Consider the following 14,233-nt stretch of genomic DNA (forward strand, 5'->3'; position numbering starts at 1 on the left):
ATACAAGAGAGCGACATACGGTAATATGAGAGCAAATACTATTCACAGCTTAGGGATAATTCTCTGATTTGCTAATTAGTCATTTTAACTAACGAAAACGGTCTTTCCCAAGGAACAGAACAAAAGCCAAAGAGGGAAGTACTCACATTCCTTTGAGCCGCTGCCACATTTTCTCTGCATGTCCTCCTATTTGATACTTTATAGAAGTGCTTTCCAGTTCACGGGTTGTTTCCGTTGCTCGAGCCCCCATCGTTACTGTCCTACAGTGATACAGTTACAGTCAGGCTCAGCAGTAAGTAAAAGCATTCCTCAGTCCACTATAAATGTCAGATGATCCACGCATGTTAGACAGTAGCAGCTTTCACATCAAAACACATCAGAATTACAAGAGCTGAGGGATGATTCTGCCTGAATCGCTACTCACTTGGGTAGAATAATCCACTCTTCCCCCCCCACACACCAGCACAGAGCAGCACACAGCTCCTCTGACCTCACGAGTCTAATCCATACGCGTGAGCCAGCTACTACACTACCGACTGCCTGCACAGTCTCCTTCCTCATGCACTTTGCCTGCAGTAGGAATATGCACAGAAGCACAAAAGATTCCTTAAAACAGGCTATAATGCATTGCTACGCAGGATAAATGTGCATGGTTTTAACAATCCAGAAGGAAAGAAAGCCTGGCTTCTCCTCTGCAGGTTGAAGAAACAGGCTGCAATAGGAAAGCAGATGGTAGGAGCCAGTATCAGCCACATCACCCTACAGAGTGCATGTTCAAATGCCAGCGCTTTCTTCTCTTTAGATGATCCCAAATTGATTCTTAAGGAGTAAATATCTACCAGCTTCTTGAGAAGAAAATGACCGACTAATGTTAAGTCGGCAGTGAAGTATAAATCCCTGCAGAAGAGAAACTGAAGAGCTCTACAGGTTGTTACTGAAGGAGTATGCTGTAATGATGACTATTCACCTTCTCCTAGCAACTCCACACAGTAGGTTGCTGTCAGTTTAAGTGGTGGAAAATGCAGCAGCTGCAAGACAGCCTGCTCAGCGAATCCTGCAGGACAGCACCATGCTTGTGTCTGCCAGCAGAACTATTAAGTGCAAGCAAACAGCACAGGGGTTGGGGACTAAAGGATATGCCAGCCACACAGCACATTGCCAGGGCTGCCTTTCAAGTGCAGAGCTAAGCACCTGGGTGTACAGCCAACACTGGGTTTTGGAAAGGGCAAAGGAGAGGATTTCCTTGCTTGCCCAGCTGCAGACCTGACTTTGTAGAGTGCTTCCTGTACTGTGGAAACAGCACTGCAGTGAATCAGAAACAATCTTCATTTCTGAAGCAAAAGCCAAATAATCAAATATTTCACAGACTTCTGTCAGATACTGTGTTTGTTTCACAAAGAGCTGTGCAAGAAGCCAGGCAAGAGGAGGGTGCCAAGTGGCAAACAACGTGCCTGCTGTCAGCAGCTGCTGGTGCCACCCAGCCAGGAAAGAAGTACTGAGTTGGGACAGACCATTGTAAACCAGGGCCCCCAGACACCGATTTGAAGGAGCCTAAGTTAGAAGATTCATATCCCAGAATGGCTTTAATTAGACATCTTTATATGTATTAAGTGGTACAAAGATGTGACCTGATGAGAAGTTCCCATCTGATGCAATTGGCAGAAAGGGTTAAAGCATTAAGTACTTAGGATCTTACAGAAAAATAAAGAAGAGGATCACTGCTTTGAAATAATCCTCATACTCCTCAGAAATTTCTTATCAATTTACTTTCTCCAGGATGCTTTTCTCCTGTACAAGTTACAGATTTAAAACATCCCCTATTGGAGTTATAAAACAGTATGAGATGTATCTGTCATGCAGTGATCTCAGGTGGATAACTAAACTCTACATTTCATTTACTTTTCTGGTTTTAACACATGCAATTTTAAAATGGTATTATTTTGGTGACTTTCACTGAATTATTCCTGAATCAAACATATAATTATAATTCCTATAAACTTTACTATCAATATCCAAAAACCACTCATGGGATGAGAAATCTCTCTTATAATTTTCAAACAGCATCGTAAAATGATGACGACGCAAACAACTGTTTTTTCAGCAATTGCAAAGCATTTGCTTGGTTAAAAAGGCAGCAGTACCTCTGAAACTTCTCTGAGACTTCCAGTTCTGTTGTGGATGGAGTCCTTCCTACAAAGGTTGGGAAGAGTATAAAGACCTCTTCAGGGAATAACTAATAAGAATTCTCACACTGATCTGGGATCTTCCCTCTGGCAACTCCCAGACCTCTGAGGCAACTCAAAGAAAACAAGTATTTATAGAAACCACATTGACCTCTAGGGACAAAGGGGAATTTTAAGGGCCTAATTTTTCTCATAAAGTTTTCCCTGTTCTTATCCAAATCTACAATGTTAAGAGTAGTGTAAGTTGTTCTCTCCCCAGTCCCCAAGAAAATAAGCACTGGAAAATATATTGCTTTGATTTACTGGAGAGAAGTATTATCAGCAGGTAACATCCCTCCTGAAGGAATAAACCACCCAAATACTGCCATGAGCAGAGATACACCCATGAACTTTACCAGAACTCCACAAAGGGAACCAGGTTCCCTGTGGGCCCACAGTGCTAAAACAGAGGAAAGCCCTGCAACAGAATCATCTGGCCAGGCTCTGAAAATGAAAGAAACAGCAGGAAACACATAAAAAGAGATCAATAAGTCATTAGAAAATCAAGAAAACTAAGGAAGTAGCCCAAGTAAGTGTTCTGCATGCTCCTAAGGAGAACAAAACAAACTATTAAAAAAATAAATAAAATAGTTACGTTATTATCCTGGAAATGTGAGCAAATCTATCCTCACAGAGGCATGAGGAGAGGAAGAAAAGCTGCAGCAGCAGCTCCCCGTGGGCTCACAAGGCAGGAGCTTGCTGCTGGAAGAAAGGACAACCTGAATTGCCCCTGTGCAACAAGGGATGCGGGGAAGGAACTACAGCTGACCTGACTTGCTCAGAAGTACACATCTGCTGTACAAACTGATGTGAAGGCGATCCAGAGTACTAAACAAGAAGCAGATATTTTAGGAAGTCAAGTCAACCAGAAAGATAATACTTGAGATGCTACATTATACTAATTTGCTTTTTTTCCCCCAACTACTACCTGTTATTCTGTTCTCCTGCTCCTGCCCTAGCTAACCTTTCCAATATTGAATACTAAGAGACCTTTACTGCTATTCCAAAATCACAGTTAGTATGAAAATGACTTACATTAAAACAGGGAAAATCCTGCAGCTAACCTAATGAGAGAATGGCTATGGAAACTAGAAAGGGCTGAGTAGGTTCTGATGAGAAGAATTAGAGTTTTATTTTAAATAAACCCCTTACGTCTGGAGAGAAGTTAAATATACTGCTTTATTTGAAATTGTCTTCACAACCCATAGGTGGACAATAAGGAATAACAAGAGGCCTCCAGGTGACTCACCAGGTTCATATGCATTCCCCAGATCTGATTGCACAATCGTCCCTGCAGAGGAGCTGCAAAAGGGCTGTGAACGAATTAAGGAATGTGAAAACATCAAAGGGAAATAAAGAAAAAAAGAAAAAGTATTTTTAAGCAGACACAGAAGGTACTGGGTCTGACTGGATCTCTATGCCCTGGCTTCTCAACCAGCAAGCACTGACACATTCACTTCTTTGCTGGGTGTGAGATAGTTACAAGTCAGGAAGTTAATTACTGATAAACTGAATGCCAGTGGGTTCGAGTATGCCATGTTAACATCTCATTGCTCAATCTCAGCCACTAGCACAAAGGGCTGGATCACCAGGGTGTGCTTGCAGCATTTCCTTCCAGCCTCCCCAGTGCCTGATGCACTCACATTTGTAATATGCAATCTCCTTCTTCACAAGCAAAGTCTAGCTAGCTTGTTATGCCCAAACGTGTTAATTGTTAACCAGTAAGAAGCATAGTGGAGGAAAAAAGAATATCTACACTTATTAAAATTGAAGGACTTGATTTAATACATAGGTCTTCAGCAATTTGGCAGAGGTAAAATAATAATGTTACAGTAATACTGTCTCCATACAATATGTGAATAAAATTAGCAGTCTTACATAATTGATGGATAGCCATTTGCGAGATTCACACATGCAGCCTACACTGTATTGGCATCAATTCAATAAAGTAGGTAAAAGCTGGGATTGATACAGGTTGATAATCATCAACAATCAATGATCAGATGACCTAAAAAAGGAGAACCAACAAGGAGAATCTTCCTTTTTCTTTTTCTCTTTCCTTTTTTTTTTTTTTTTTTTTTTTCTTTTAAATATGTTTTGCTACATGTGATTTGCTGTATTTGGGGTTTCAACACTGCTCAACTGCCAGCTGCATGCTACATCCAGCTGCAGTCATACAGGAACTAGTCAGCAGAAATTCAATAGTTAACTTGAGTCAAAACAACTTTGATACGTGAGAAACGAATTGGATGTCTGAGTGAAAGTGGATGGAACGGACATAATAGTTACAAAGCCTTCCTTGCTATGATTCCATCATAACCTTTCAGTAGTTGTAAAACTTTAAGAAGCAAGAGGCTGCCCTTTACCTTGTATAAAACACATCACTAGAGAACCACTGAAAACAAAGGTATTTCAAAATAAGAACACACTAGTTTGTAATAGCATCAAGCTGAAGTTTAGGTACAGTCACATACATAAGAAACTTCAACGAAAATAGAACTAATTTATAAGAGCCCCTCAAGAAGTGTTTTGGCTGAAAAACAAGTATGATTATTTTGGGGAAAAAAAGTAAGAAAATAGGAAACAATTCTAAAACTGGCAACACTGCAGAAATAAAATGCACAGATTGAAATAAACTGTCACAGAGAATCATAAAGACTATGGTTTGCTTTATGACTACATGAGATTGCTACTTGTCAGTGGCAAAGAGGGCAAGGCTACCTACATAGTGTGGAATCAACAGTTGTAGAATAATATTAATTTGCTGGATTAGATGTGCTCCTAACAGATCACACTGTTTTTTTGTTAAATTTCACACTTTTTTTTGTCTCTCATTTAGGAGTATTCATGAAGCCATTATAACTTTGATAATCAAGTATCAAAAAGGTAATGGTAAGATAAAAGTATTTTAATTCAAAAGCTGTGGTTGACTGTGGAAAACTAACTACCAAGTTTTTGGCATGGGTGTACAACTCGGGAAAGAGAGAGAACAGAATAAAAGGCGAAAGAAGAAAGGAAAACTGGATGTGACAGAGCATCTGCCAGTTTATCCCACAGAACTACATAGGAGGCAAAGAAAATAACTAGCTCATGGTGCAAGATGCATGTGCGCAAAGCCAGCATGGAGCACAGCTGTCCCAGCTATCTGTTGTCCAGAGAAGTTATTTCTAGCATCCATTTTGAACTATTCAACAAAGAAAGTTGTTCACTTCAGATATATGTTACTTCCACAAGGACCATAGCAACAAGAAAATGTCTCTTGATATTTATAAATGACTACGATAGAACAGATGTCAACAGAGGGAAAAAAAATCTTTATCACAAACTGAAAATGGAATTTGGTGAAGACTGAAAGCATAAGTTATTCCAAAAAGGACCAGGTAATACATTAAGTGAAAGTCCAGTAATGGCTGTTAAACAAAATGGTTCAGATGCAACATTCAGCTTACAATGCCGACAAACTACAGAACATCATTAGGTAAAAAAGCATTATCAGAGAGGGATCACCTTAAGTACCTACTCTTCATTATACTCCTTTTCTGAGTACCTTCTCCTGACCACCACTGGAAACAGAATACTAAGTGAGTGAAGCATGGTATTTCTTAAGTCCTTACTCAATATGAAGGTGTATAAAAATATTTTTCATTCATTTTAATGTTTAAAAACAAACAAACAAAACAAACAAACAAAAAAAAAAAAACAACAAAAAAACCCAACTATCTGTAGATGCAGTGGTTTTCTCCATTTATGAAGGAGGAATCTTATATAACACCTCTGCAAAATGCCTTCTGTTGCAGTTAGCAACTAAATGGAGTCATTGGTACTGTATATAAATGCTAGAAATGTAAATACAGAGTGTTTAACAAAGAACCAAAAACATGTTCCCTACAATCCTTCAAACTGACTTGGATGATACACTGTATAGTACAAAGCATACACAAGATACATAGGATGTCTGAGAAGATCAGCAAATTCAGCTTTTATTTTCAAAGCTTCACAAAAAAATTCCAGCTGTATAAAATTCATACTGACTTCTATAGAGTTAGAAAGAGAACTGAGTATTACTAAGCACATGACATGACAGGGTTGGAGTACACACAGTATTATCTGATTTAGAATAAGTCTGTTCCAAATATCTAACACTTTAGGGACTTGCTACATAACTTGAAAACTAAGCACTGCTGAAATCAGAAGGGTCTTTTGTTAGCATATTCTGCATTTTAACCTTAATTCCAGCAAGATGGAATCTAGCTTTTGGCTTTAAAACATCTTAAAAGATGAGTGGAGTATTCAACTGATGGTAAAAACTGGCAGTACATTTAAACATTAGTTCAACAGTCTAGCAAGCAACAAGATTAATGACAAGAGCAAAGCTCACTGACGGTCAGATGTTTAGTATCACTTAACTGTGTTTAATATCACTCGAGCAGGCAAGTTCAAACAAAGTGTAAAGGTAAAGTTTAGGGAAGCTCAAATGTTGCCCCAGTAAAATATCCCTCTGTCAGGTTTTTCATATCAATCCATGATTTGGTATAAATACCCTTGAATATGGTTTCCAATAAAAACAAATATTGTGATATGGACTTAGGGAAAAAAAAGGAGTGGAAAAGAAGAATGAGACTTATTCAACTGAGCTTATGGGATCCTTTTTGGGGTTGCCTCACCCTACCTCTCTTTGTTTACTTATTACTAGAATCTAAGTTGCCATTTCCTTGAATGTGCTTCCTGCCTGTATTCATCTCCAGTGTAATTTCTGAAAGCTCTGAGGCAGTTGCCCTTGAAACAGAGCACAGACTGAGCATAAAACAAGCATGGCTTTAGCAGCTTACAGATGCAAAAAAACCTGAAAAGTTTCTGCTTGATCTGACATGCCCACCTGACCAGGTCCCTACTGCCATAAAAAAAGGGCACATTTCAGGTTTTAATAACAAAACACAGGAAATGTTTTGGTGATCTCAAGTGAACACATCTGCCCAATTTTAGTGTGTATGCAAGTTAAAGTCCAGATGTAGACAAGAATAAAGAATAGCACAAGTATAGATAATTGTAAGTAAGGAACAGAGCATTAAAAAAAATAAAATAAAAAAAAATACAATACTTATAGTTTGGTAAGCTACAGTGCTTTTTTATGCCTGTTGCATGCTAACACTAAAAAATTCAGATACCTAGGGTAGACAAAGCAGTAGTTAGATGAATTTGTAACAAACACAGTCTAGGCTAGAAATGAAGGAACGTTCTCCAGCTACGAAAGTCAAACACTGAAGCTGGACATCCAGGCTAACAATGAAATCTTTTCTCCTAAAGCTTGAGAAATGGACAAGCAAAAAATCTGAAATCAGAAACGTAGATGGTTCCCTTGTATATTTATTTATTTATAGTATGTGTTTTAATTAGCTTGAGCTGAGATATTCTAAAATATCCTATGGAAAGAAAAAAAAAAAAAAAAAAAAAAAGGGCCAGGAGATCCCACAGAGAAGCAATGGGTCAGCACATTATAAGCATGCAAGCACTCAGCTACTCACAGGAGAATTCTCAGCATTACTAATATCAAATTTTCAATTCCACTAATGAAATGCAGTCATTTTCTTACAAAAAGAGAAAATGTCCTCAAAAACATCCAGGCTACTAGTTCTAGAACCTCTCTGGCAAGAAAAAAGGTTTGCACTTCACTCAAAATGAAAATATTGCTGTTTCTGACTATCCAGAAATGTCCTATAGGATAGTACTTATATGCATAGTTTTTGGTTTTGTTTTTTTTTTTTTTTAATCTGAAAAGCATATTGTTTCACCCAGGCATGTGCACTGCAGCACACTGATGAGCACACTAATTTGACTTACAAGAGCAATATTATTGGTGAAGTAGACCTTTACAAAACACTGATTTTTTTTAAATATAAAAACTTGCCCTTTCTTTCCAGGTGACTAAGCTGCCATTCCCAACATTAGCATCTTTACTCTGTTTTCCTTTTTTTCCTCTTTTTTTAAATACATCTTCTATACAGTACATTGTTTCCTCTTCTTCATACCTGCAGATCATTTTCCATTTATGTCATCTTGTTCATAAACCAAACTTCTTAAATCTCCAGCAACAAGGCTCATTCATCACTCTTACACAACTAAAACAATCGTCAGTGTTTGTTAAAGTAACATTGTGAAATCAGCATCCCAAATAAGCTTTCAAAAAGTTTTATATTCTGCATTGCTACAGCTGCTTTCTATGAAGTATCTCAATTGGTCATCAGAAAGATGAAATGGGCTTTTTCTCTGCTTGCTTGTTTGTTTGTAATATTTGATAACAAGAGTATCTTATATTTGATAGCTGCCAATACTGATAAGCTCATCAATAGGATTGTCCATGTATGTGCCTGCTAACAAAAGATGAGCAAATGCTGAAGAAAAAGCCTGGTGTACATATAAGAAAAATGCAAACAAATAATAAAACAATCCAGGGAACTAGAGGTTTAATTTTAGTTTGGAATTAATTTAAGCATCTTTAAATTGTTAAACACTTTCAATTATTTGATGCTTCAATGGACATTACTTGAGATGACAAAATTATCATCACAGCAATAGGGAATTTAGAAATGGAAATTAAACCTGACATATTGACACATTACGTATTCTGAAAGATCCAGAACGCTGAGGTTGGGGATTATTTCCATAATATTTCCGTATTTACAAATATAGGTTATTACAAATACAGAATAAAAACAAAAATGAAGTGTTTCTACTCTAATAAAACAGACAGTTTTCCCAGAACATCTCCTGTTGATATAGCCTTCTTTGTTGCTTTCTGTGGTTTTCTTTTTAGTAATGCTGGGTGTTAGGATATGAGAACTATTTGTTATGAGTATTTGCTATTTTGTGATGGAAAAAAGAATGGAGGAAAATATGATGTCTTATTTTAACATCAATACTCAGTAAAGGTTCCATCAGGCACGAACAAAATGTTACCAATCCACAGGCAACATTGCTAGTCTGATACAAGATTTTAATTAATGTAAGTTTTTATTTCAGGCTACAAAATTTTCCATTAACTGTAGTCTGAGGATTAACAGGACTTCCTCAAGATTATATGTCCTCCTTGAGGACTTGAAGGAAAGCCACTAATAATTAGTCAAAACAAATCTACTTCTCTGGTACCTTACAGATAATCAGAGTGTTTATAAAAGTGGTCCAAGTAATTTACAATGTTTAAATAATCTCAGTGAACTTTATGGAAGTAGCTTGTATTTACATATGCAGTAAGTACTTCATTTACCTCTCACATAGAGCAAAACTTTGGTAAGCCCATATCAGTTTTAATGAATCTATAAACTAAGGTGTTCTGCTTTGGAATTTTCCTTGAGAAAGAGATCACGCAACTTAGACAGTTCCTCCACCTGGGATAAGGCCTGACTTGACTCTCACTGAGGTATTCTGAGACAGGAATTTTACACAATAGGAATATCTACTGCAATCCTATTTTAAAGGCAAGATACTACATTTTGGTAGGAAAAATTAAAAACAGGGGGGAAAAAGTGCTTTAGTCATTAATTTTACACGTTTATTAAAAGCACGATACTAACTTTAGGTCTAAAATTCTTGCAGACATTTACACTAAGTGGTCAGGGCTCAAGCTGGAACTGAAGCATTTCCTTGAATAGCATTGTGACTACTCAAACACTGCATACAGCCAGAAAAATATCTTCTTTTCATTCAATAAACTAACACAATTCCTGCAACACGTAGGCTATAAAGTCCTCTACAAAAACAGCCAGCACTGCATAGCTAGAGAACAAATACAAAATTAAACAAGTGTAAAATGAGCCTCCTCCAGCACCTTCCCCAACTAGAGACTTTCTGAGCCAGGGACTGCGTTCAATAGCATAGCTCCTGGGCCCTTGCTAGATTTATTCCACATGAACTTGCCTAAAACTCTCTTGAAAACATTTATTCATTATTCTCCACATCATCCAGAGGCAATCTGTTCTGCACTTCACTAACACATTACAGAAAATTTACTGTCATGTGCACATTTTAGGTGTACTTCATGCTATGGGATATCCCTACCTTCTTCCATTAGTGAAACATTAGATAATAATTTCCTGTACATTCGCTGTTCCATTCACACTTTAACAGTATTCATACAGAACGTGTAAGAATGACAGAGTAGCATAAAATTGAGGTTGTTGTCCGTATTCCTCCTAAGAATTTCAAATGCTTCCTTTGCTTTTTCAAAGCTGCTGAGCCCTGAACTGACACTTCTCAGATGACAGCCGGAGAACTGGGTCTAGGTTTGGATTCCTTCATACAAGAAAGCCATGGACATTGTGACATATGCCTAGCAAATGGCCACCAGGGGATGTGGAGCTAATGACAAACAAGGAGAGGCAGAGGGACATAAACCTGTTCAGCCTGGAGAAGTCTCAGAGGAGACCTTTTTGCTGCTTAGAGCTACCTAGACAAACAAGACAGAGAGGGAGCTAAGCTCCTCTGAGAGGTACAGGAAGGAGAAAATAAACAAGAAGAAACATGAGAAACCATAGAATTCTGGGGGAAAAAATACTACAAAAGAACACTATATCACACGTTGTTTCAAAACTGGGGCTGGGGAAACCCAGCTTCAAGGCTGGACTAGCCAAGTCCCCGAGCACCTTGACCTAGGCCTGGACAACATGACATGCAGAGGGCCCCATCAGCTGCAACTGGGGCTCTGGAATTCTACCAGATGGCAACACAGTGCCAACATGGATAATGCTGCATTAGCAAAAGCTCTGCTCTGAGTTGGCAATTTACATTTCCAATTACTTAGAAGTTACTTTAAAGAAATACTTGGAATCTGCACATTTCACATTCTCTCCAATAACAGGATGTATACTATATAATTTACTTGCAAAATTCATTGCTGCAGGATGCCATTGATTCAATTATGTCATTAAGATATTTAGCAGATTAAATATAAATAATAATGACAGCTGTTATTAATATAACAATGGATAAAAATAAAAAGGCTAGCAATTTTCAGGCTTTGGATCATAAGCATATCACCAGATGGAAAAAAACAGAATTATCTTGTTACAATAGAAGATCTTGGCCAGGTAGATGTAATAAACAATACGATCAAAGAGAAAGAAAATGGAATTATGCAACCATTTTGCAAAGTCTTTCTTATATACCGTTTTCACTATTAAACATATAAAAACCATTTTGAATTATTTCTTTTATCTCTGAACGTAAGGACTAGACAATGCCTTGTCAGTATTTATTTCTCTGCCTTCCTATTACTCATTCCTCCAAAAACAGATACATATACAAGAATGAGAACAGTATGTAAGAGACAAACAAATATTGGATGTCTTACTACTCACAAATTATTGCACACACCTATGAAATCCAAGGTCTTGTATGCAAAGGTGCCACAAGATAAATTTTAAAGGTAATATTCAATAGCTCAAAATGAAACAGTTCACTCAGCCTAAACAAAGGTTAAAAACATTAAAAAGTCAAGGTCTGGAAGAATTATCTGCTTTGTTTAAAAAACACATTTAAAAATGAAGAGACCTTAGCAAATTTAATTTGCTACAGCTGACATCATTACTGGGCTCTGATTCAAACTCCGAATTTAATTTCAGTGAAGCCTTAGTAAAAGTAATGCCTTCTGCAGATTCAGAGCCATCCAAATAACATTATCTGCTGATGACAATAAAAAGTAACTTAAACAAATCCTTAATTTTAAGAAATGCTACAGAAACTGTATATATAAAATGTATGTTGAACTGGCTAGGTACAAGATTTTAAGCCATTGGGTGTTCCTTCCTGTTATCACGGCTTATACACTTCAAAGTAAGTGTCAGCACAGATTTGAGTCCTTCTGAGTACATTTTTAGTTCTAGACATGCATATGCTGTGTGTCACAATTCAATTACTTTGATATATTGAGACTGTGAAAATGTACTTACTACTGCAGTGAAATATATGGCATGATGAGCAGAGCACAGAAGAGAGAATAGAAAAATCCATGCTGGGGAACACTTCTGGCATGACCTACCTTTATGACATTTAGCAAGGTTTCACATTTGTGACAATAGTAAAAGGATGATTACAAGTCATTTTATTTATTTGACTTTTTATGGTAGATATCAAAAATGTACTTTCATCATCCCTGTTATTGACCTTGCAAAACTGTCAGGAAACTGCATGAGTTGAACATTTCTCTGTAAATTTTTATATTCCAATTTTGCTCAGAAAATTTATCTAAAAGTACACTTGGCAGAGCACTATGTAATCTCACAAAAGACCACACTGGAATTTCTGCAGATTGACAGAGCTCCAAGCATATACATTTGCATTTGCAAAAAATATTACTTGCATGAAAAAACAATCATATTTGTTCATACAGATTACTATTTATTAAAATCAAATACTAACTTACATAATAGCTCACTGATCCATATTTGTGCATGTTTGTATAGCTCACAGGATTCCTATCAATAAAACATGAGTATAAATGCTTTTCATTTACAATGAAACATCTACATCATCTATATTCCTTTTTCTTTTCTTTTTTCTTTTTCCTTTTTTTTTTTTTTTTTTTTTTTTAAAGTAAAGCTATGAAAAACAAACCCATAAAAGTGCCAGTAAGTATTAAAAACCTTCTCCATTTCATTCTCAGTTCCCTATCTCCTTCTCCCAAAGAAAAAAATCCACTTCCAGGAGCTATTTTCATGGAAATGTTTTCCTATGCATTAGACTAGATGCAATGCAAAAAACACTTTTGCTACTTCACTCATAAAGTCAGGTTATTCAGCATTGTCCATGGCATTCCAGTCAATTACTGAGAAAGGACAATGCTCATCACAGAAAAATCTTCTCACGTGTTTTCTTAATTTTGCAATTCTAGTCAATAAACGTCTTCACATTAATCATAGAATCCACATAGACAATAAGGATCATCTAGTCCAACCCCAGCGTTTTCCCATTACCCTTGTTCAGTCTTCATCCATCACTTCCTAATAAAGAAAAGTGGGGAAATTTTCTTCAGTTATAAACTTTGCCAATGGCAGTAATACAGAGAAAGAGACAGGAGATGAATGTTTTAGATTTCCTCAAGAGATCAGGAAGGCGAGGAAGCCCTCGATGTTAGCACAGACCAAATTACAAAGGCCAGCCTCATTTACTTGATCAGAACTATTTAAATTGGGCTATAGTCTTTGCTGAAGGCAAATAAACCTCAGAAAGTCTTTCAAATTATTTTTTCAGATAACAAAGCCCAACCACGTCAAACATGAAACCATTCTGCTTTAAAAGTTGTGGACTGAAAGCTGCAAGGATTTAAAAGACAACACCACCCACCTTGTACAAGTTTGCCAAATATGGTTTTCTTGGCAGATAGAAACATGCTAAGCAGTGTTTTGTTACTTAATGAAATCCAGGACAGAGCCAAGGGGACCCAATAGTAGGCCATAAATGGACAGGTTCACCAAGGCCATTATCACAGAAGCACAGAATCTCAGAACCGTAGAGGTTGGAAGGGACCTCTAGAGATCACTGAATCTAACCCCCTGCCAAGGCAGGCTCACTTGTGGTTCACTTTACCCCCATTTGAAATTCAGAGCTTGTTCATACCCTGTTTTTAACAATTGTGAGGTATTTGGCATTCAATAAAACTCAGGCAAATATAAAAGGTTATAGTATGTGATAAAAGGGCACTATCTAGCAAAAACAAAGCAGAAGAAAAGAAATGGACAGCTGTCACTGTGTTGCCCCACCTAGTAAGTTAACAGTAGGCCAAGTTATCAAGGGCTACACAAGCAACTTTACGTTTGGAACTGGTGTGCTGGAAATTTTAAAATTACATCATCATAAAAAACATCACAAGTTTCTTACAAGCAAAGGTTATTTCCCAAAGTGTGTATAAGATTTTGGCCATGTAGCTAAAAACAGCAGCTTAGGAAATATATTTTGCAATGCAACAAAAGCAATGGGAAGAAAACAGTGCAAAGTTTACATTCAACAGTCTTGCTTCTGGT

At 37.1% G+C, this 14,233-nt stretch overlaps 1 protein-coding gene across 9 annotated transcripts in view; it reads right to left on the minus strand.

The window, feature by feature from the left end:
- PDE1A (phosphodiesterase 1A) overlaps nt 1-14,233 on the minus strand; it is a 186,996-nt gene that overhangs the window by 133,306 nt on the left and 39,457 nt on the right. For 2 of the 9 annotated variants that reach the window (XM_072341598.1, XM_072341591.1), the window contains exons 1-2: nt 840-986; nt 147-260 (exon numbers count right to left, since the gene is read on the minus strand). The exons of 1 other annotated variant lie outside the window; for it this stretch is intronic. In XM_072341598.1, coding sequence (XP_072197699.1) covers nt 147-250 — 104 coding nt within the window. In that variant the 5' untranslated portion in view covers nt 251-260; nt 840-986. Of the gene's footprint in view, nt 1-146; nt 261-424; nt 738-839; nt 987-14,233 lie in introns of those variants that run through there. 6 more of the 9 variants (XM_072341597.1, XM_072341587.1, XM_072341590.1 and 3 more) reach the window with 4 other exon arrangements.

This window comes from Excalfactoria chinensis, chromosome 7 (genome assembly GCF_039878825.1).
Source record: "Excalfactoria chinensis isolate bCotChi1 chromosome 7, bCotChi1.hap2, whole genome shotgun sequence".
Lineage (NCBI taxonomy): Eukaryota > Metazoa > Chordata > Aves > Galliformes > Phasianidae > Excalfactoria > Excalfactoria chinensis.